At 40.4% G+C, this 24,455-nt stretch overlaps 1 protein-coding gene across 1 annotated transcript in view; it reads left to right on the forward strand.

Annotated features, from left to right (window-relative positions):
- Positions 1-24,455, forward strand: part of tmem104 (transmembrane protein 104) — a 97,479-nt gene that overhangs the window by 15,507 nt on the left and 57,517 nt on the right. The window contains exons 6-8 of the mRNA XM_038305676.1: positions 3,114-3,194; positions 13,077-13,176; positions 16,177-16,273. Coding sequence (XP_038161604.1) covers positions 3,114-3,194; positions 13,077-13,176; positions 16,177-16,273 — 278 coding nt within the window. The remainder of the gene's footprint in view (positions 1-3,113; positions 3,195-13,076; positions 13,177-16,176; positions 16,274-24,455) is intronic.

The raw sequence follows: 24,455 nt of genomic DNA on the forward strand, positions 1-24,455 counted from the left end.
GCCTCAGATTCACCATAGAGCCCTGTGTTCACATTAATGATGAGTTATATTTGAAATTTGAGGCATAATTTGATCAAACGTATTATTAATTGCTCAATTTTATTGTTATTTACTTAGAAAAGAGTAAAAGGGTCATAAAGGTGGAGATTACCAGTTATTATGGTTGTATTCAAATCTCCACAGATGAATGTCTCTTCTTCTTTTGTCACACTGAAAAAAATGATCCAGAAATAAGTAAAATCGTCTTAAATAAATATTACTGTTTTTATATATATATATATATATATATAAATATATATATATATATATATTTTTTTTTTTTACTATTTTTTTACTATTTTTAAAAAATATTAAATTGTCCAGAGAGCTGTTCCAAACTAAATTTATTTTTGTTTTACACTTGTGTAAACAAAATGACAAATAAATCTAGGTTTAAGCAGTCACACAAATGTGCACCTTAGAAAAATGTATAAAAATAACATTCTAGTGAGTATACAGTGGAAAAACGATCTAGAAATAAGTCAAATTCTCTTAAATTAAGTGTATTTACCCATAATTTGAGTACCGTATTTTCGCGACCATAAGGCGCACCGTACTAAAAGGCGCAGTCTCAGTTATGTGTGCCATTACTGTATTTAAAGGAGAATTCCGGTTTTTAACACTTTTAGCCCATTTTCTGTAGTGTCCAGGATGAAATCGAATGATCGACACCAAAATTTTGACAATTGCTCCTGTCTCCGCTATTTGGCTCATGTAGAATCCCCCCCTGGCTGCTTCAGAATGGCTTCCATAGTGCATGTCCGATAATGTCCTTAAAACAACCTTAAACGTTCTTTTTTTAAAATATGCTACTCACCGGGTCGTCAGCGCTGTTCAATGACGTTCCAAAAAAAGTTTCGTGAAGAAAAACGTTCCTGTAGTGTTTTATTTAGCATTTTGTAAATCCCATTGAGTTCTGTAGGAATAGTCAATATTCCGCTGCCACCGGAAACGGAAATGGGGCCTGTTTACACAGTTGTAGTCTTTTCGCTTCACTCTGTGTACTCCGACGTCGAGAATCAAGAATCCACCTTTCGTATTCCATTTTCAGAGTTTCGTGAAGAAAAACCGTTCCTGTCTTGTTTTATTTAGCATTTTGTAAATCCCAGAACTATTTTTTCTGATACATCACAACCGCTTATAAACTTCCGCTTCCCTTTCGAATCTGAAGCGTTGCACACTCCAGACCACTAGTTGGCGACAATGTCTCTATATACTCCTCCTCAGTATATTCCGGTTCAAAACGGTATCCTCTACCGTCAAACTCAAAGTCCAATATGTCCTTCTCAAGAATCCACCTTTCGTATTCCATTTTCAGAGTTTTTTAAAGTGTTTAACAGAGACGTTAGCACCTCGACGTCGGAGTACACAGAGTGAAGCAGAAACACTTGGGCCTTGCGAAAAAACTACAACTACGTGTAAACAGGCCCCATTTCCGTTTCCGGTGGCGGAGGGATATTGACTATTCCAGCAGAACTCAATGGGATTTACAAAATGCTAAATAAAACACTACAGGAACGGTTTTGCTTTACGAAACTTTTTTTGGATCGTCATTGAACAGCGCTGACGACTCGGTGAGTAGCATATTTTAAAAAAAGAACGTTTAAGGTTGTTTTAAGGACATTATCGGACATGCACTATGGAAGCCATTCTGAAGCAGCCGGGGGGAGATTCTAAATGAGCCAAAAAGCAGAGACAGGACCAATTGTCAAAATTTTGGTGTCGATCATTCGATTTCATCCTGGACACTACAGAAAATGGGCTAAAAGTGTTAAAAACCGGAATTCTCCTTTAACACACACATAAGGGACACCGGATTATAGGGCGCGGAATTTAGATACCGGTAAATATCCTCTACTACGTTTAAATACCTCTACTGCATATTTAAAAATAGAGTGGGAGCAAAACTGAGTATGTTTGTGCTTTATTCATGTATTTATTACAAAGTATTAATCAAACCCATCAAAGTCATCATCCTCTGTTTCTGAATTAAACAGCTGCGCTAAATCAGACATGCTAGTTTCCCCTTCTTCGCTGTCAGAGTCACTTTCCGTGCCATGCGGCTCCTCAGAAATGATGCCGGCTTTTGCGAAAGCTTGAACAACAGTGCCAGCAGACACGTTAGTCCAAGCATCAACAATCCATCCGAAAACGTCGCCCGGCGCTGCCTTCCACTTTTCGTGAAACTGTGGTCTCCGTCGGTCATCCATCGCTCCCACGCCGCTCGCAGCCTTACTTTGAACGACCGGTTCACACCGATGTCGAGCGGTTGAAGTTCCTTTGTCAGACCCCCGAGATAACGGCGAGCACAGCGTTAATTTGTTTCACCTTGTTTTTCATATTGGCTGTTAGATGGGCACGCATGGAGTCACAGATTAACAGCGATGGTGATGAGTGGAAAAAACCACCTGGTCTCCTCACATACACCTCCCTCAGCCACGCTTTCATCATCTCCTCATCCATCCAGCCCTTTTCATTTGTCTTAATAACGACCCCAGCTGGAAAAGTCTCTTTAGGCAAAGTCTTTCTCTTAAAAATCACCATAGGCGGCAGTTTCTTTCCACACTTCCCCCTTTAACGTTCTCATGGCGGTCTCAACAACATCTGCAGTAACACATAGGGCACGCCGCACATTTTGAGGCAAAAAAAAAGACGTTTATATGCGCCTTATAGTCGCGAAAATACAGTAGGTAAATAAGATAGTTTGCCAATGGAATAAGTATTTTTGCTCTTAAAATAGGATATTTAGATAATATGCACTTTAAATAAGATAATGTAATTGTGTTTTCTTATTTTAGGCGTAAATTGTCTTGTTCCATTGGCAAAATGTCTCTTTTACCTCCTCAATCCTTGAAAAACTGCACTTATTCTAAGAAAAAATGACTTATCTAGATTTCCATGTTTTTCCAGTGCAGAGGAAAGCGTTTCATTTCTCATTTGTGAACCACTTCCTGTTGCTCCATTGAAATGCATTAAAGTGGATTATTGAAAACGATCACTAAAGCAAACTTTATCCAGTTATCTGTTGTTTACGATTTCCTGTTGAACCAGGAACTTTTTTTCTGTTTCCACAGAGAGATCGGGTCACGTCGATCACTTTGACATTGTGGAGCGGGTGGAGATGGGTCAGATGGCCTCCATGTTCTTCAACAAAGGTAATCTTCTTTGCTCTGCCTCAAGCTTCTTCTTCTCTCCTTGATATTCAATTAGCCGCAGACGCCATCATCATTAGCCGCCTCTAATATTTATGGACGAGTCGGAAGAGTGTGTGGGATAATTCATCAAGATTTTTTTCCTCAAACCTTTTCACGAGCGGCCCTCATTTACAAAGGGAGGCGGCTGGCGGTTTAATTGGCTGTAATTGTATATGGATAAATTGCCTTTGGTGATAATTAGCTGTTTGAGAGGCCGTCGGCGCCGAGCATGTGTGTGGGTGGAGGTACTACCTGGACTCTCTGCTAAATACCTGAATGATTGTGGAGCTAATGAAGCCTCTTCTAACTGGTGACGTAAGCTGGAGTCAGAATCACCTTGAGCCGCAGAGAAAGCCATCCCTGCAGCTTTCCAGTCGATACGTCGTCTCTGCCCCGTTAGCATGCAGAGGCCCCCCTCCCCCTCGCATCTCCTCTCCTGCCTTGTCGGCTCGCGTTAAGCAGCTGGAAGCACGAGCGTGCGACCGGAGAGTCTGCAGTGTCCCTGTTGTTGCAGGAATAAAGGAACAGCAAAAGGTCGGAGCTGAGACGACCTCCTCTGTGCTGGCATGCTGCGTCCTGTGGGCAGCAGGGGGAGCGCTTGCCACACACGCAGCCACACACACGGACCTGGCCTCATGTCCTCTGCCACACGTGTGAACGCGCTCCTGCGTGCCGCGGAGCTGCTGAAGCTGCAGCACCTCACCTGGTGGAGGAAATGATACAGAAGAAGCTCCTGGCGAACGACCGCTCTCACCTAGACGCATGTGCTGGGTGCAAGACACACGTGGCCGTATCGATTCGGGACGAGCAAATGACTTTAGTCCCCCTGACAGGGAAAATGGAGAAGATGGGTTGTGTTTATATCCCTTTATAGGGAAAGTTTCCCTTGTTGATCACCTTACAACCACCCTCGTCCCTCAGTGAGGTCTAGAAGCACAACATCTATATCCAGCCATTGAGCAAAGATCCTGCTACATGGCTGTATCTTTTTCAAATCATGTGAGAATGTGTACAAAATAACAAAAATGGCGCCGGCAACGCTTCTGGGTCGTTTTCAGGGAATGTCAGTGATTTTAAAGTAATTTTGAGTGATAAATAAATTTTTTTTGCCCGGCGGGCAAATGCAATGAAATTTGTACTCTCCCGACAATAAAAACTACTTGCCCCGGGCGATGGTTAACATCGAGCCCTGTCCTAGTAGTATGCAGTTCTTCATATACACACACATCAATTTCAAACAGATGGTATCGGCCAAAAAAAGGGCATCGGCGCAACACTAGAAATTTCCTATTATTTTTCCTTTAGTAACATTCTACTATTATTTCCGACAGTCCAAATATGTTTACATACATCCAGTCTCTCTCCGTACTCTGTCATGCCTCATTGCGCTTAGAAAGTTCCAAGTACTCGGTTCGATCCCCACAGCCTGCATTCTGGGTTCCTGAGTAAGACCCTGAACCCCTCACTGCTCCCTGAGCGCCGCACAGAGGCAGCCCACTGCTCCCCAACAGGATGGGTTAAATGCAGGGAGTGAATTTCTCCAGTGAGATTAATAAAGTTCTATTTCTATATTCCTCTTGTGGCAAAGACAACTGCAGATCAGTTTGTTCCTAACTTTCTAAAAAAAAATCTAAAAACTGCAGCTGATTGATTTTCTGATCTGGAAAATCTGTTTTGCAGCTTTTTGAAAACGTTTATATTTGCATATCCTGCAGCCGCAGCTATCATAAAATCATCTGCTAATTGATGAAGACGCACAAAAAAGATCTGCCCTGCGCGCTCAAACACGTTTGCACCCATTATGAGACATGCAAAACGTTAACCTGTTAATCAGCCCTTTGGTTCAGTGAGCTGTACGGGGTCAAAATAACCCCTAAAACATGCAGGAGCCATGCTAAAGCTTCTTCACCGTGTTAACTGAGCAGAATGAATGCAGACAAGTCCATTATGCCAGGTTGAATTTCCACAACATTAATCGAGTGCAACGCCGTCTCTCTGCTCTGTTAGAGAAATAAAATGGAGGCGTGAATTCATCCTGCCAATCAGAGCTGCTCATTTACAGCCAATTAGATTGCTTCTCTGCTGCTGCTGAGCTCCGCTTGGAGGACATCTGACTTCCTTTCCGTTAGAAACTGACGTGTCGACGGCGGCGGCGTTGGAATAGGTTCATGGACATCGCATCAGGCCGACCCACAGCCCCTGACAGGAATGTTGATGGGGGGGGCGGGGGGGGCTGGCTTATCTGCTGCACTGTGGAAAGCGCAACTTTAACCTTCATGTCGATGATTTGAAAGTTGATTAGAAGACGACTTTGGTAAAAGTCACACAGAGAGCCTGACGGAGCGCTGTCCTTGCGTCAGCATCTTGTCTCGGCCATTGTTTCCTGTGTGATATGATGCGTTGGCTGAGCAAACATCAGGACTGTTGCTCCGACGTAAGCCCTCCTTTCCCCTCGACGTATGCAGGAGCGTTGCCTGGAATACTAATGCAGTCTGCGGTGAAACGGGCTTCTGTCTGTGATTAGAATCGGACATGAACACATCTACTGCTGCTCCTTTACTGCAGAGGAACATCCACGCCGTTTGGAAGATGAATGCTCATGTTTACATCTTTGTTTCCCACTATAAGCCTCTGATGGGTGAGAGAGGCGGTTTTAATTCAGTGTCATAAAAAGACCGACTAGTCAACCGAGCGGATCAATATTCAGACTGCTTTGCCAGGAAACTAGTTTGCCAGATGAAGGCTAAATTTGTCTCTTAAAGGGAAGAAAAGCAAAAATGTCTCGGATTGATTAGTAGTCTGCTTCAGCTTGTAGATGATGGCGGCTTTTAAATTACTACAAACAGAAAATAACTCGTATAAAAACATGACATAAAGGTTTTATTATTATCTTAAATTAGGTGGAGTGAGAAGTTGAAGGATTCAAAAACCAGCAGGAAGAGACGTTTCGCTTCCCATCCAGGAAGCTTGTTCTATTTCTCTGAAACGGGGGTCATTAAAGGGCCCGACTTTCACATTTCATTTACCCAGAAACAATTTTTACTTGCCCAGTATAATATTTGATATAGTTCCTAATATTCATTTTTGTATATATATCAATGAAACATGTTTGTTTTTTAAATGTTTTTTGTAATTCAGTATTTTTTAAGTTTCCAGGTTCCTGGTGTGTATCTGCATGCGTCAGATAATGAACTCCAGCCTACATTACCGTGTTAACATGCTTTTCAATCCTTCCTGCACATTCTTTTCAAACTAAACTTTGCTTTAAACTGTTGTGTGCTTGGAAAAATATAAATTGTAATGTTAGAAATAAAAAAAAAAAAGCTTGACAGTTGAAAAACTTAAGATAAATCACAAGACAGAAGTCAATGTCACAAATGAATAACTTTTATTTTAGAGTCACGGTATGTTTATACAAGATAATACTATTAATATAATGTGACTTTTCTAGAGAATCATTATACATAGTTATTTTATTCAGGGTTTCCACAGTCTGACATAATTTCAGAATTTCCTGACTTTTAACTGACTCAGGGTCAGTTTTCCCTGACAAAATAAATGCAGCAACAAGACAATAATAATAACATAACAGGTCACTAATCTAACATGTTTAGCTCTATAACATTTAAATGCACCTCTCCAATGTCTAAGAGAAAAAAATTTAACATTTTTTAATGTATGACCTGCATCACTGTACAGTAGACTGCCATATGATAGAAATATTTACACTGTGCGCATTTTCCTAATCCCTGACCGATAATTTTTGATCTAGGGTTATCTGGTGGGCGAAATGGATGGAGGGTAAAATAGCCTTGTTGTTGTCTTTTAGCCTGTCAAGTCGAAAAAAAAAAAAATCACGCGGCTTTTTCAAATCACGCGAGAATGTGTGCAAAACAACAAAAATGGCGCCGGCAACGCTTCTGGGTCGTTGTCAGCGAATGTCGGTGATTTTAAAGTAATTTTGAGTGATAAATAATTTTTTTTTTTTGCGATCATTGCACTTGCCCGGCGGGCAAATGCAATGAAATTTGTACTCTCCCAACAATAAAAACTACTTGCCCCGGGAGATGGGGCGATGGTTAACATTGAGCCTTGAAGGGAATTGTTGGCCTGGCTGAACAGGCGAGGTCTTCAGTTCCCCTGTAAAGGGGTTTGGGTTGGGATGATTGTGGGAAGGGATTAACTAAATCACTGCAGAGACATAGACAGGTATGGGGCATTGCAGGCGAACAATGAAGCTAAACGACCCCCATTCCAAAGGGGTGAACCGTTCGTTCGTTTCTATTTGCATGTTTTCTAAACAAAAACCAGGCTTTGTTGGGCGGCTGTATAAAGCAGGGGTAACCAATTAAAAATCAGCGGGGTCTGAATAAAATCATCAACCAGTAAAGGTCTGGAGAAATTTTAAATTATAATCTGTTCCTTTCAACAGAATTTAACGCTGAAATAAAATGAGCTTTTTAAGCATTCATGTTAGTTTTCCATTTTAAAAAGTAGAAAATAGCAATGGTTCAGTTTGGTACATAGGTAATTTCCTGATTCCCATATTTTCTCAAACCCCTGAACTGATCGTTTGTTATTTTCTTTCTTTTTTCTGTCTTAATGTTGGCAGTGGGCTTTAGGCTGCCCTGCAAGGCTTTAAACCTGGGTTTAACCGGAGACTAAGCCATTCTCAAGCACATATCAAGGAGCTCATTTTGAGCCTGGATCCAGATTTATTGTTGATTCTGTTCATGGTGGAGAATCCTGCTTCACAGCAGCAGGTTGAGCCAAACATCCTCTAAATGTGCAGGGTCATCTTTGAGCACGCCATTTCACTTTTCTTTCACCAGTTCACCGCAGGTCTTCCAGCAGTCCACACTTTCTCTGCTCTCTTTTTATCACGTGCAGTCTGGAGCCGGACGCTCTCGACGGCTTTACCGTATTAACAGGAAAAGCAGGTCAAGCGATGTTGGACACTTAATCTGTGACCTAAAACTAGTTGGTTCCACAGGAGAGGAGCCTGATAACTAAAAGATCTGCCTCCCATTCTACTTTTAGAAATTCTAGGAACCACTAGTAAACCTGCAGATTGAGAGCGAAGTGCTCTGTTAGGAACATAAGGAACAATCAGATCTCTGATATCAGATGGAGCTTGGCCATTTAAGGCTTTATTTCAGAGCTGGTTAAGATTTAATCTTTTTTTTTTTAGACCAATCGGTTCCAACGAATGTTTTCCAAGCCCCGCCCATCTCTCCTCGGTTTCCTTCTGACCAAATGCAGCCTGGGAGCTTTTCCCTGACAGGCCGTCATGTCTGCTGTCCGTTCGCTCAGAGATAATGTGCTGATGGATACTAAAGCTTCCTGCAGCTGCATGAAGACTCGGTTCGCCGTGTTTTTGCCTGTGGCTCTGGGTAATTGGATGATATTAGTTAAAGTCTTGTGAAAGTCTGCACCCCCCGCGGCCTCACAGTCACTAACCGACAGACAGAGCAGAGAACAGGACTTCCTGCTTCTGCCTGCCGTGTGGGTGATGTGTTTTTGTCAACGAGGAAAATAAGACTGTCCCCTCTTCAAGGTCCCGTCAGTGCCTGCTTCACCTGCTTTATATAAAAACAAAGCGGGCTACAGATTTCTTTAACCTCTGTTAAAAGAAATAAAATGATAGGATACTTTTTTTTTGTCATTTAAAACAAAGCAAAACATTCATTAATTTTAGTTCATAAGATCATAATACATGATGGATATTAGGATTTTGGCCGATATGCGATATGCCGATATTTTAAAACTCATGTAGCCGATAACCGATATCGATACCGATGTTAAAGCTGGACAAAAATAAGTAGTCATTGAAAATAGCAGTTTTGTTATCCATTTCTGACACTTTGAAAAATAATAAACTCAAATATATTTTCATATGCTGATATCAAACTGATTTTTAAAAACGCGGTATCGATCTATTTTACTTTCACAATCTCGTGAAATTTCATCGTTCTGTTACAAACTCTCGTGATATTTTGCAAATTCTTGTGAGATTTTGTTAGTGAAATAGATCGATACCGCGTCAATATATCAACATATAAAAATATGGCAACATTTGGTGAATTTTCAGGGGATTTCATAGCATAACGATGACATATAGCAATATTTCATTAGTAAAAGAGATTGATATGGTGTTTTTAAACGGCAATATATCAGCATAGGAAGATATTGGGATATTTTAATGTATCAATATTTTTTCCCTCGTCTTTAGAAGTTTTTAAGTCTGTAAAAAAGAAGTTTTTGAGGAAGAAGTAGTTTTTTTTTTTTTTTTTTTTTTTTAGACTTAAGAAACTCAGAAGCTGATCAAATATCGGGTTAAATATCGGTGGGGTGGCCGATGTCCGACATTCAGTTTTAAGGCCGATACCGATAGGGGGCCGATTATATCCTGCATCCCTAAATACAATTAATGAATATTTATGAAGTTCATTTTTTTCCCATCAGTCAGTTTAGTTTTTGAAGTTATCTAATTATAATTAAAACAATCATCTAGTTCATTGAATTTATTGTCAAATATCATATTTCTATAAACTGCTACTTTTTCCCCACGCTTTGTAGGTGCAGCTTTTCTTTAGATTTTTCCTAACCACCAGAAGGGGAAGTCGGAAGTGAAGAATAAGGCGGCAATTTTCATTTAGCACAACCAGGTAGCAGCCGGCACGACGAAGAACAAATGTCCTGAATTCACACATTTTGACGTTTATTTGCCGCATTAAAGCTGCCGAACCAATGAAGAGACTGAGCTCAACTCCTGCAGAGCTGAAATAAAGAGCTGATGAATCTCTTCATCTTTCAGTAGAAGCTCTGATGCTACGTTCAGACCACAAGCAGCAGGAGCAGCAGAAACGAGCGTGCTGCTTCATTTTTGACGCTAGTACAAGTTTAGTTCCGACTAAAATTCTGTGGCTGAAGCATCTTTGCTGCTCTCGCTGCGCGGTAGGAAAGTTAGTCTAATGTGCGGTGGGCGGAGCTACCCTATCCTTTCTCTGCCTGGAACAATGGCAGCTATATTAGCTGTGATCAGCGGGTAAAAAGTAGTTAGAATCTATGTTGAAGTGAGAAAGTCCTCCTGAAAACATGGTCTGTGCAGTCAGTTCATCCAGATTACCATCCTGCCTTCAAAGATTATTTCTCTGTGGGAGCCGCTCAGACCCCCACATACCGGCGCTGCGCTGTCACTGGGAATCCCCAGCAGCAGCGTCACCTGCCTCAGAAGGTCATGACCCGCTGCTCTGCTGCTCAAAACGAGCTGCAGGATCTTTTGCTGCGCCTTGATGCGTGTCAACCACTGAAGTCAATTGTTGCACGGGGGAATTCTCCTTCGGACCTCAGGATTCCCTTTCAGGAGCTCAGAAGAGTCGCTGCTGCAGAGTTAAGTTGAATAATTTGAACAACTTTTTTAATTGCAAATCTTATGGCAATTTGCAGTTTTAACTAATGCTCCTTTTTTCATAAATGATCCCTTCCCCTGTTTTTAGAGACGTTTAAACATTTTTTTGTTTCATGCTTTCCTGTATTTTTGCCAATAAATTTCATGCAAAGGTTAAAACCAGAAGTTTTGGAGGAAACCTAAACTCAACCTAATTTAAACTTTGATTTAATCCCTCCCCTGAGGCCTAAATCTCATCCTAACATTGGTGGAAAACAAACATAAATCTGAGGTCAGTGGATTTAATACGACTTCATTGAAATCCTGTTCAGATTAAAGGTCCAAAGTTTTATAACCGACTTATTTTATCCAGTCATTGACTGCAGGATTCACTCCTCCAGGAGCAGCTAGAGACTGTAGATATTTGCTTGCGTTCTGTCTTTGACGCTGAAGCAATCCCTCACACCAAGCATGCATGCAGTGACAGTGGAAAGGAAAAAACTCCCTTTTCCAGAACACAGGGGCCATTTTCTTGGCTACAATGGAGGGGTTGGTGTGTTACAGTAATTTAGTGGTCAGGATTTAATCAGACTGATTTATTTCTCTCTTTTTTTTTTAAGCAATGTTGTATCACAACATAGAAAAGGAAAGTTGAAGCTCTGCTCTACACTCACCGGCCACTTTATTAGGTACCCCTTGCTAGTAACGGGTTGGACCCCCCTTTGCCTTCAGAACTGCCTCAATTCTTGGTGGCATAGATTCAACAAGGTGCTGGAAGCATTCCTCAGGGAGTTTGGTCCATATTGACATGATGGCATCACACAGTTGCCGCAGATTTGTCGGCTGCACATCCATGATGCGAATCTCCCGTTCCACCACATCCCAAAGATGCTCTATTGGATTGAGATCTGGTGACTGTGGAGGCCATTTGAGTACAGTGAACTCATTGTTATGTTCAAGAAACCAGTCTGAGATGATTCCAGCTTTATGACATGGCGCATTATCCTGCTGAAAGTAGCCATCAGAAGTTGGGTACATTGTGGTCATAAAGGGATGGACATGGTCAGCAACAATACTCAGGTAGGCTGTGGCGTTGCAACGATGCTCAATTGGTACCAAGGGGCCCAAAGAGTGCCAAGAAAATATTCCCCACACCATGACACCACCAGCCTGAACCGTTGATACAAGGCAGGATGGATCCATGCTTTCATGTTGTAGACGCCAAATTCTGACCCTACCATCCGAATGTCGCAGCAGAAATCGAGACTCATCAGACCAGGCAACGTTTTTCCAATCTTCTATTGTCCAATTTCGATGAGCTTGTGCAAATTGTAGCCTCAGTTTCCTGTTCTTAGCTGAAAGGAGTGGCACCCGGTGTGGTCTTCTGCTGCTGTAGCCCATCTGCCTCAAAGTTCCACGTACTGTGCGTTCAGAGATGCTCTTCTGCCCACCTTGGTTGTAACGGGTGGTTATTTGAGTCACTGTTGCCCTTCTATCAGCTCCAACCAGTCTGGCCATTCTCCTCTGACCTCTGGCATCAACAAGGCATTTCCGCCCTCAGAACTGCCGCTCACTGGATGTTTTTTCTTTTTCGGACCATTCTCTGTAAACCCTAGAGATGGTGGTTGTACTTTCTATGTTAGAGAAGATAACGGTAAAGTAGCTCCACAGGTTGATCTTACCTGTAAAAAGGTAAAGAAGACTAGCTCTGAGCAGTTTTCATGTCAAAAACCCATAGCTGTGTCTATGTTCCTGTTCAAAGAGAGGAGTCAAGTTACTTGCATCAAAATGACGTTAGTTTTTGGCTTACAGCGTACGTTTATTTTAGATATGGACTAAAGGTCCCTCTTAAAAATACAAGCAGTCCTCTGAAATCATTTTGTTTGCTTCTGATTTGAGCGTCTATTTAAACTTTCTGTAACTCCTCCACAGGCGCCTACAGTTCTTTGATTGTTGATGAATCTTTGCGGTCAGAGAGGCTGTAAATCTGCCGTGCTTTATTCCCCCCCCCCCCCCCTCCCCCCCTCTAATTTCCTGGGCAGTAATGAATTATCCGAACAGTCCAGTTAGGCGTTTGACCCTCATTTATTTAGATACCAAGAGGATGATGGATGCGCGGACGTTTGTGCAGGTGATGTGAGCCGAGCCCGTCAGCCGCTGCCTGAGAGAACACAGGATTTAAAGCTGATTGGCGTTTTCCCCTTAAGGAGTGATTAGGGTAATAATTAATCCATTAATATCTCTCATTAAACAAGAAGACGTGCCGTCGGCGTCCGCGGCGGGCCTCAGACGGAGACGTGCAGGTTTAAAATCGATGCTGAGGTTCGACGTCCGGCCATCAATCACGACGGCGTGTTTGGACTGCTGCCGCATATGAAAAATGTTTTTGTTTGTCACCTCTGTTCATCATCCATCCCAGATTCCTTCACATCTTCATCTTTTCTGTGTTTCAGTCGGAGTCAACATGTTCTACATCTGCATCATCGTCTATCTGTACGGAGACCTGGCCATCTACGCCGCCGCCGTGCCCATATCGCTCATGGAGGTCGCCTGGTGAGAACGGTTTTTGCCTTATTACACAGCTGGCGCTCCGTCTGACCATCTCCCCCCCCCCCCGGTCTGACCTCCTGGTCCCGAGGAATAAAACAATCCAGCTTTGAAGGCAGAAACCTGCAGGCCCGCTCACCTCTTGCAGCTTCTTCTCCTTGTTTTGCTCCCAGAAAGGTTTTTATTGAGCTCCAAATAACATATTTTATTGGGTTAAGAGCCAATAAAACACCTCTTGGTGTTTCATCTTGCTGAACCTGAACTTTCTTACCTTGATGTTTTATTTATTGAATTGTTTTCGGTACTTTGATGGATTTCAGTTTAATCTCTGCTTCCTTTCTGTTTTCCATCAGTTTCAAGTCTGACAGATTTCAATTCAATTCAATTCAATTCAATTCAGTTTATTTATATAGCGCCAAATTCACAACACATGTCATCTCAAGGCACTTTACAGTTCAACCGGATCAAATTGATACAAAGTTTTCTATCTAAGGAAAACCAGTTGATTGCATTGACTCATTGACTCAAATACAATCCCCCACACTAAGCATGCTTGTAGCATGCTTTCCTTCATCAAAGCTTTTATGCTCGTTGATGTTTTTAAACGTTGTATTCAAAAATAGTTTCTGCAGAGACGCCAGTGTTTCGCACATTATCAGTTGGTGTTATTCTTAGATTATTATTCAGAGTAATGAAGATGTAAAATATTTTACCCCAAATAGATCTATCAGCTGTTTTTTGTTTTTCTGAAAAACCAGATTTCTCTAATTTTTAATTCAATTCAGTTTATTTATATAGCGCCAATTCACAACACGTCATCACTTTACATTTTTAATAAAACACTATTAGCTCATTTGCAATGAGGAGCTGTATCATAGGATCAGGTGAAGCAGAGTCCAGCTGAAATCATTCGACTAATTTTAGTAATCAGACTGTTGCTATGAGACAGAGGTAGATGTTTCCCAATTCAGGAGTTTCATCCTTCAAAGGCCGCATTTATTGCACGTTTACATCCTAGAATCCTGTTATTATTTCTGCCGATTAGATCATTAAAGCTGTATGGAGTGAATTTGTTCCATTATTGTTGCAAAAAAAGAAAATGTTTTTTTAAAATGGAGATTTGAACTTAGAAGAAATGCAACCCAGAGATTAAACTTTTTAATAAAAAAAAAAAAAGATCTTTTTTAAATTTTTTTTCTCTTTTTGGGATTGAGTTTCATCAATAACCTTCTTTTCAAATTGCGTTTTCCGGATCACATCCTCTTCCTTTCTAGGGCCGAGCTTTCCTGTGGAGGGAGAAGATGCATTTTCTATTGGTCTTTGCAGGGTTCCCGCAGGTCCTTAAAAAGTCTTAAAAGGCATTGAATTTTTCAAAATAAAACTAAGGCCTTAATTGGTATTAAAATGTCTTAAATCAGTCTTTCGTTGGTCTTAATTTTTAAAACATCATAAATAGGATTATTTTTATTACGATTTATTTTTGTAATCTAAATAAAACGTTAAAATTGACAAAATTTTTTTTCTTTTTATTAAAAAAAAATAACAGATCGCCATTATTGGTTCCGTCCCGATAGCGGAACAAATAAAGCGTTGTTGCTGCCGGGACATTTGGGAGATGCACCATTAACTTTCTGTCTGGAAAATATGAGCAAGTGTAAATGTAACCAAAATTGTCTCCAGCCAAGTGTTTTCTCCATGGCTAAAACCAGGGAACATACATGAGGCTCAGTGGATTTAGTGCAAGAAGTCATTCAAGCTCAGAACGATGGGAATTAAGGCAGTGGAGTCGCACATGCGAAGCACGAAACACAAAGCGTCAAAATGGAGTTACGGAGAAACAGCCGGTATTTCTCAGTTTAGTTCCACCCTTGTCTCTGCAACGCCTCCACTTATCACCAAATCAAACATACTAAGAAAACCATACAAAGAAAAATAGCTGCAAAAAAGACTTAGCACTGGTTATGTTGGGGCTTTAAAACTCATTTGTTTTGTTCCCTGCTAAAACAAAGTTTGTGAATTCAGTTAAATAATTGTTCAAATATATCTGTCATTTGTGTGTTTTGAGCTTTCTTCCTGTATGGGAAGCTTTTCAACATTTGAAACATTAGTGCAGTGGTTTATGTTAAAATAAACCTTTGGGTTAAGTTGTCGCAAGCAGGTTTTTCTTGTGAATTTGGTCTTAAATTCTTATTTCAAGTGGCATTAAAAAGTCTTAAAATGTCTTGAATTTAACTTGCCTTATGCTGTAGGAACCCTGCTTTGGAATGTTGGCAATAACATTTAAAATAATCAAGAGCGAGTGTTTGTATCGGACTCAAAGTTAAATGAATTCAATTCAGTTTATTTATATACCACCAGTTCACAACATATGTCATCTTAAGGCACTTTACAGAGACAATTCAACCAGATCATCCAGTCAGATGGAAAGTTTTCCATCTAAGAAAAACCAGCTGATTGCATCGACTCATTAACTCTTCAGCAATCCCTCACACGAGAGAGCACATCCAGTTAGTCACAGTCAGAGAAACAGGACTACACTGAAAAACAGGCCAAGCTCCAACATCTAGAAACAAAGGTGCTGATGGCAGCAGCACAGCTGAGATTTCTCTCCAGGATGGAGTCACAGCCAAACAGGAACAGACCAGATGAAGCTACTCAGAGTAGGAGTGGGAGTGTTCCATTAAATCCTGATGAAATACACTAAAGTTTATGATTAAGGGAGAGAATATTGGGAAAAGGGTGTGAATTTTTATAGTTTCTGGTATGATGGAGTAGCATTATTGAGGCACTGAACGTTTTTACCTGGAGGTCAGGAAACTCCACAGATCCGAGATTTTAAGGAACAGGTCAACCAGGAGCCGAGAGGTTCTTCGTCATTTAGGCTTTTTAAACCTGTGATCTGTGTCATGTTCCTCTGACTGCTGTTATGATGAAAAGGAAAACTGTTATCTGAGTACTCAGAAGTAGATGTTGAACTAAAGGTTCTGCTTGTTTGTTTCTGTGCAGTGGGAACCACTCCTGCAGCGCCGGGAGTGTGAAGTACAACGACACAGACCCCTGCTGGGGCTCCGTCACCAGGAAAGATGCATACAGGGTGTTTCTGGTAGGTGTCCATGTCTTTTCTCCACTCTGACTGGTTTCCATGGTTACAAACCAGAATAAAATGAAATCCTTTTGCTGGAAGTCAGAGCTTTACTTTCCAAATATGACCTGAGGGTCATTTATGGTCTTTGGAGTAATTTTACAGGAAACCTACAGATAATTTTCTGTCATTTCTTCTTTTCTACTAAAATGATGCGTTTTTTAAATTGATGTGACGTCACCTGTCAATCAGTCCTGGAGGCGCTCTCTGCTCAGCTGCCAGGATTTTCATTAGGAAGGAAAAAATAAATCAAAAAGACATCTGACATCTGGTTCGAAAGCATGAACCATATACGGAGGCCTTGGACCACGACATGACCAACCCAGGTTCGAATCTGACCTGTCTCTCCCCCTCCCCCTCTCTAGTATCCCCCATTCCTGTCAGCCTACTGTACAAATATCAAACCTCTAGTACCATAAAAATCTCAACAAAAAAAGACACTTCTTCAATTCAATTCAGTTTATTTCTATAGCTCCAATTCACATCATGTCATCTCAAGGCACATTCCAGTTCACCAGATCATCCAGTCAGATTGATTCAAAGTTTTCTATCTAAGGAAAACCAGCTGATTGCATCGACTCATTGACTCTTCAGCAATCCCTCACACTAAGCATGCTTGTAGCGACAGTGGAGAGGAAAAACTCCCTTTTAACAGGAGGAAACCTCCAGCAGAACCAGGCTCAGTGTGAGCGGCCATCTGCTGAGGCCCACTGGGGTTCCAGAAGACAGAAGCAGAAATAGAAAAAGAAACATAGATACAAAAGGAAACTATAAAAGGTGGACCGGTAAAGGAAACACACAGCCAGCTCCCATATCAGAGGATGAAGAGAGCACATCCAGTTAGTCACAGAAACAGAACTACACTAAAAAAAGCAGAGAGAGCAGAACGTTAGAGATTGAACTAACAGATTCTGCAGAGTGGGAGAATAGAGATAGAATGAAGCAGAATGATGAAAAAGGGGTCCCTATGTCCTCCAGCAGTCTAAGCCTATAGCAGCAGAACTATAGAGATAGCTCAGGATAACCTGAGCCACTCTAACTAGAAGCTTTATCAAAAAGGAAAGTTTTAAGCCTAGCCTTAAAAGTAGACAGGGTGTCTGCCTCACGGACTAAAACTGGTAGTTGGTTCCACAGGAGAGGAGCCTGATTACTAAAAGATCTGCCTCCCATTCTACTTTTAGAAATTCTAGGAACCACTAGTAAACCTGCAGATTGAGAGCAAAGTTCTCTGTTAGGAACATCAGCTCTTGTATCTTGTGTCGTGGCAGGATGGTTCCTTCACAAGCCAAGTGGACTGTGGTTAAGAGTCACGTATCTCTTCCTATTTACAGTCCAGGGAAATGGACGGTTCTGGCTGCAAATTAAAGTGACGGAAGGTTTTAGGAGCATCAAAAGTATCTGGTTTAAATGCAGAGTCTATGGGGACAGCTGCTCCTGCTGCTTGCAGTCTGAATGTAGCATAAGTAATGGAGCTAAAAACTTTTGGTTCTTTGTAAATATAGACATGTGATCCAATAAATTTGAATTATTTTTCCTAGAATAAATTGATTATTTATGCTTCTCCAATTCCAGACTGATGTTTTAATGGCTTCTATTCATCTTTACCAGCAGGATATGCAGACTAATAATAATACCTCAGGCTAACATCCCTGATCTCAGCCTGACATTTCCTCTTCTTTTCATAAACCTCGGCAGCCGCAGGTTGAAAGTCCTTGAAGTGGCCAAACATGGATTTCCACTCGAGCCTCAGCTTTGAACAATGACAGTGACAGATGTGCTGATCTTCCTCTGTAATTTCTCAGCGTCCCTCTCTCCTTCATCTCCTTGCTTATGTTTTTTAATAGGATTACCAAAAAAGAAAAAAAGCCAATAAGTGACATTTTTTCCCCTTTATCTCCGGTGGGATATTATGGGCAGCGTATTTAAATAATGCTGATTTATAGTCTCTGCTCTGGTGTGTTTGCACTTCCAGTTTCTAAAACAAATGTTCTACTTTTGCAGCAGCCAATCTCAACACTTCAGTGCTTACTCAGTTATTTCATGCAAATATGTTCAGGCCGGAATAAGCAGGTCAGTCTTTTCACCTTTTATACTGAACTTTTATCTAGGTAAGTTTTCTAAGTAACTTTACTGGATCCAGTTTAGATTTAGAAGGGATTTAAATTTGAACTGGAAACCTTCATTTTCCTTTTGTCTGTTCTACCTTTCCAGGGGTTGACGTTAAGGATTTTTACCATTTGCCCTCTGGGCAAGTGACTTTCACATTTCATTTGCCCAGAAACTATTTTTACTTGCCCAGTATAATGTTTGATAAATAGAGTTCTTAATACCGTAACATGTTAATTTTTAAAATGTTTTTTGTAATTCAGTATTTTTGAAGTTTCCAGGTTCCTGGTGTGTATCTGCATGCGTCAGATAATGAACTCAAGCCTACATTACCGCGTTAACATGCTTTTCAATCCTTCCTGCACATTCTTTTCAAACTAAACTTTGCTTTAAACTGTTGTGTGCTTGGAAAAATATAAATTGTAATGTTAAAAAGCTGGACAGGTTAAAAACTTAAGATAAATCACAAGACAGAAGTCAATGTCACAAATGAATAAGTTTTATTTTAGAGTCACGGTATGTTTATACAAGATAATACTATTAATATAATGTGACTTTTCTAGAGAATCATTATACATAGTTATTTTTATTCAGGGTTTCCACAGTCTGACATCATTTCAGAATTCCCTGACTTTTAACGACTCAGGATTAGTTTTCCCTGACTAAATAAATGCAGCCGTTTGTCGTTTTGGTAACTACATCAAAATTACCGCTAGGTGGACAAAAATCACGCCATCTGGCGGAAAATCACCTGGCTTTTTCAAATCACGCGCAAATGTGTACAAAACAACAAAAATGGCGGCAGCAACGCTTCTGGGTCGTTTTCATCGAATGTCTGTGATTTTAAAGTAATTTTGAGTGATATTTTTTTTTGCGATCACTGCACTTGCCCGGCGGGCAAATGCAATGAAATTTATACTCTCCCGACAATAAAAACTACTTGCCCCGGGAGATCGGGCAATGGTTAACACCGAGCCCTGCTTTCCTTTGTGTGCTGCAGTTAGCTTGTCTTTGGTATGATGCAGATATTTTTGATTTATGCCCAATTTTGAAGAGTAGTCTGCGCTATGTTATTCCACGCCACAATGAAAAAGGGACAATCAGGGGCTAGCTAGGATTGTGGGTGTCCGTTTGTCGGTTTGACAAGCTTGTTCGCCATCTACAACCCCTCATCTAACGTCGGACGACACACAGTTCACCCGTGATTGTTCCCCAAAGACTGACCGTGGCGCTTCGTGTCTTGGCTTTGGTTGCAAACCAACAGACCATCGCACAGAGCTACAAACTAGCATCCTGCACTGTGTCTGGGATAGTGTCCGAGGTGTGCCAGGAGTTGTGGACGGCACTACAGCCAGAGTTTCTGCAAGTTCCAAACATAAAATACTAGGGGTGTCAACAATAATCGATTCAGCGATGCATTGCAATGCGGGGCATGCACAATTCAGCATCGATGTGGCAACGTGCCATAATCGATTATGTCACTGTTTATTTTCTGGCCTCAAATTGACAAGTTGTGAAGTTTTAATTACTTCCGGGGGCATACCAACAACAATCAAGATGGCTGAGGCGGAGGGAGATGACCGCGATAGACGGGTAGGCCTAATTAAAAACGCGCCAAAAGGTTGGAGAGCGGATTTCTGGGCACATTTCGGATTTTACGAAGTCAATGGGATTTTGATGCATCGCAATGCATCGTAGAATCGAATTGAATCGAATTGTTACCTGGTGAATCGTAATCGAATCGTGAGGGCAGTGCCAATGCACACCCCTATAAAATACGCATTGTGTAGAGCGGATGTAGATTTGACCAATCAGAGGCCTCCTGTCTGCGTTCAACTAAACTTTTGGGAAGGTGCAGCAGAGTGTCTGCGGAAGGAAAACCAGACACTCTGACTAAAGTCCGGTAGAAAGTTAAAAAATCAAAAACATACAAACAATAATTGGAAGTGCTCCAAAGGATAAAAGCATTGAGACAGAATGAATTGAAGGACATTTTCATTGATTGATTTTTTTTTTTTTAAAGAGCATTCATTTAGTTGAATGTTTGCAGAATAAACTTTGTAATGCCGTAAAGCCCAGAACACACACGACTGCGTCCGACTTTAATCTCCGATCAGATTTTTTTCCATGTCATACTGACTGTGTATAAAGATGCTCTAACTAACGTTAATTTTTGCTGCTTGTACCAGTTAGTTCTGGCGCGCGGCTGAAGCAGCCTTGCTGCTCTGGCTGCGCGGTGGAAAAGTGTGTCTGACGTTCGTTGGGCGGAGCTACTCTATCCTTTCTCTGCCTTGCAGCTATATTTGCTGTGATCAGTGGGAATAAAGTAGTTTTAATATGTTTTTAAGTGAGAAAATCCACCTGAAAACTTAATGACTGCAGTCAGTTCATTCAGATTTCTGCATTTTAAGTTAATTTATGCGTCAATAAACTGTTTCAGAGGAGTGATCACAGCGCTCTGTGTCATCAGCGATGTGTCTGTCTCACGGCCAGCTCCCAGGTTTGATTAATACTTTGTAATAAATACATGAATAAAGCACAATCATACTCACTTTTGCTCCCTCTCTATTTTTAAATACGCAGTAGAGGTATTTAAACGTAGTAGAGGATATGTACCGGTATATAAAACCTGCGCCCTATAATCCGGTGCGCCTTATTTGTGTGTTAAATACAGTAATGGCACACATAACTGAGACTTATGGTCCTGAAAATACAGTAATAGAATGATTGTTTGTCTGCCTGGTTCTGCTGGAGGTTTCTTCCTGTTCAAAGGGAGTTTTTCCTCTCCACTGTCGCTACAAGCATGCTTAGTGTGAGGGATTGCTGAAGAGTCAATGAGTCGATGCAATCAAATGGTTTTCCTTAGATAGAAAACTTTGAATCAATCTGACTGGATGATCTGGTGAACTGGAAAGTGACCTGAGATGACATGATGTGAATTGGTGCTATAGAAATAAACTGAATAGAATTGAAGTTTGTTTTGGCCTTAACATAATAAGCTGGAGGTGATGAACCTTAAAAGAAAACAAGTTGAAATATCTTCCACAGATATTGAGACGCAGGTTCATTTATCAACACCTCAGCTTATTGTAATGAATATTTATGCTTCTGTTTAAAACATTTCGAACATCTTTTCTTGCTAATAAGAATCGGTGATGCGTCGTCTTAGGAGTCAGACACGACCCAAACCAGAATAATAACTCTAAATTATTAAGAAGCTCTCCTCAGCTGTTCTGCAGCCTGTGGAGAGAAACCCATCAAATCTCCCTGGCTGAGCTTCGCATGCAGGATGAAACTGAATTGCAGGCCTTCAAGGTGCCCTCCTCCCTCACGTTGGACACAGACTGACCGTTTTCACTCGTACGGTCGTCGGGGAAGCCATGCTCAAAATTGCTTGCCGAAAGCTAAACTTTTATGATATATTAATCTGACCTTTATCTGTCTGAAGAAAGGCTTCAAAACTTGTTGAGAAATCATTTTTTACTCCCTCCTCACCCCACTGACTCTGCAGAGGGATTTATGAATTCTCAGAAGACAGAAATTCAATGATGTTGGAAAACTCGATTAACTTTTCCCTCCTTTGTTGCAAACCTTCTGTATAAAAATCTAACAAACTGAGTCTGTTTATGAAACACAAACACGATAATGTTAATGTTGCTGCAGAATGCCGTCCTAATTTGATCATGGGAAAATATTCAGACAAAAACAGATTAGGAAAGTAAATAAATACAGTCCAAAAATTATAGATTTATTAGAGCATCTCCAAACTATCACCATTAATCTTAACCTGCTATAAATTTTTTTAAAAGTTGTAAAAGTTGAAAGAACTTTCAAATAAGACAGCATCACATCGCAGGTATTAGACCATCTAAAAACATTTAAATAACGTCATAAATTAGCGTTTATGATTTCCCTTTACGCTGATATGCCGAGTTTACAACATTCTTCATTCTGCAGCGGTTTACTTTTTAGCTAGTGGAATAACTGGTACTTCTACCTTTTGCAGTAATGGTTTTTGGTGTTACAAATTAGTGCGTTTTGATCGGCTTGAAATCCAAACCGCTGCTATATATTACCCCAAACAGGAAAAACAATCTAGAAATAACTTAATATTTCTTAAATTAAGTGTATTTACCCTTTATGTGAGTAGTTAAATGAGATAGTTTGCCAATGGAATGAGTATTTTTACTCTTAAAATAAGATAATTAGATAATATGCACTTGAAATAAGATTATTTTAAGTGTAAATTGTCTTGTTCCATTGGCACAATGTCTCTTTTACCTCCTCAATCCAAGAACAAATGCACTTATTGTAAGAAAAAATGACCGATCTAGATTTAGATTATTTCCAATTCGTTTCAAAGATATCCTCTCAATAGATCAACAATGTCACTCCGTCGGGAAATGTTTGCTTAACGCATGTATCTACCTCCAAAATCATAAACATAATAATACACAAAAGAAAAGACTTGAAGCGCTTAATTTAATTGGATTGTGGAACAATACATTTCATGTCAATCTGATACACAAGTAGTTTCAGACTAGGCAATTTTTTCCTTAATAGTCATTGACTGCTGATAGGATTGTCATAGAAAAAACATTTCTGATTTCTTTATTTGTTTATTTGATGCAGAGAAATAAAGAATAACTAACATTTTAAGTCTACAAATTTATTAAACTGCAGAATTTATGACGTTTTCTAATTTAAAAAATGTGTTTCTTGATGATGAAAAAGGGGTCCCTATGTCCTCCAGCAGTCTAAGCCTATAGCAGCAGAACTATAGAGATAGCTCAGGATAACCTGAGCCACTCTAACTAGAAGCTTTATCAAAAAGGAAAGTTTTAAGCCTAGCCTTAAAAGTAGACAGGGTGTCTGCCTCACGGACTAAAACTGGTAGTTGGTTCCACAGGAGAGGAGCCTGATAACTAAAAGATCTGCCTCTCATTCTACTTTTAGAAATTCAACTCGACTTGATTTCATGTAAGTGGTTTGATGCAAGATGCAAAAAGGCTGAGTTATATATCTGCATTTTCCCACATGGTAAACAGGCAGCTAAATCATGTCCACACTGGAAATAATCAAAATCTAAATAAGTCATTTTTTCTTATAATAAGTCCATTTGTTCTTGGATTAAGGAGGTAAATTAGATATTTTGACAATAAAACAAGACAATTTACATTTAAAATAAGAAAACACAATTTAAGTAAAAGCAACTGTAAAAGGCAGCCCCATCCAGGAAACCCACAGCCAGGCTCCCAGTCAGAGGATGAAGAGAGCACATCATAGTCACAGTCGGAGAAACAGGACTACACTGGAAAACAACATCTAGAAACAAAGGTGTTGATGGCAGCAGCACAGCTGATATTTCTCTCCAGGATGGAGTCACAGCCAAACAGGAACAGACCAGATGAAGCTACTATGAGAAAAAGCAGAGAGAGCAGAACGTTAGAGATTGAACTAACAGATTCTGCAGAGTGGGAGAATAGAGATAGAATGAAGCAGAATGATGAAAAAGGGGTGCCTATGTCCTCCAGCAGTCTAAGCCTATAGCAGCAGAACTATAGAGATAGATAGCAGATATCACTTTATGTAAACCCACTGTATTGTTAAGTATAGTTAGTGTATGTTTTTATGATATTTTATCTCACTTTTTATCACACAATATCCAACCCTCGCCTTGGCGCTTCCATGGTAAAGTTGAAACATAAACTATAACAGATTATAGGCACAGACTACAGCATAGGCATTGGGCTAGGTTTTAAGTCAAACATGAATTTAAATAAAGTCGGAGTGAACTGGAGTGGTGCGAATTTCTTGCTCCAGCCTTTGAATGCGCTCCACCATATTTCTTCTGCTCCGCTCAGATGCTCCGATCAGCAGCAGATGATGCTGAACGCTCAGATTAAATGTCAGTTCTATAAAAATAATTCAACTCCGTTTCCTCCAACATCTTTGGTTTATTTCACTTTGGTTTTATGGATCCCAAAAAAAAGGTCAGAAGATGAATCCTGTTTACTGTAATTTTTTCTCACCAATA

This window comes from Cyprinodon tularosa, unplaced genomic scaffold, assembly GCF_016077235.1.
Source record: "Cyprinodon tularosa strain WSP-4 unplaced genomic scaffold, ASM1607723v1 ctg560, whole genome shotgun sequence".
NCBI lineage: Eukaryota > Metazoa > Chordata > Actinopteri > Cyprinodontiformes > Cyprinodontidae > Cyprinodon > Cyprinodon tularosa.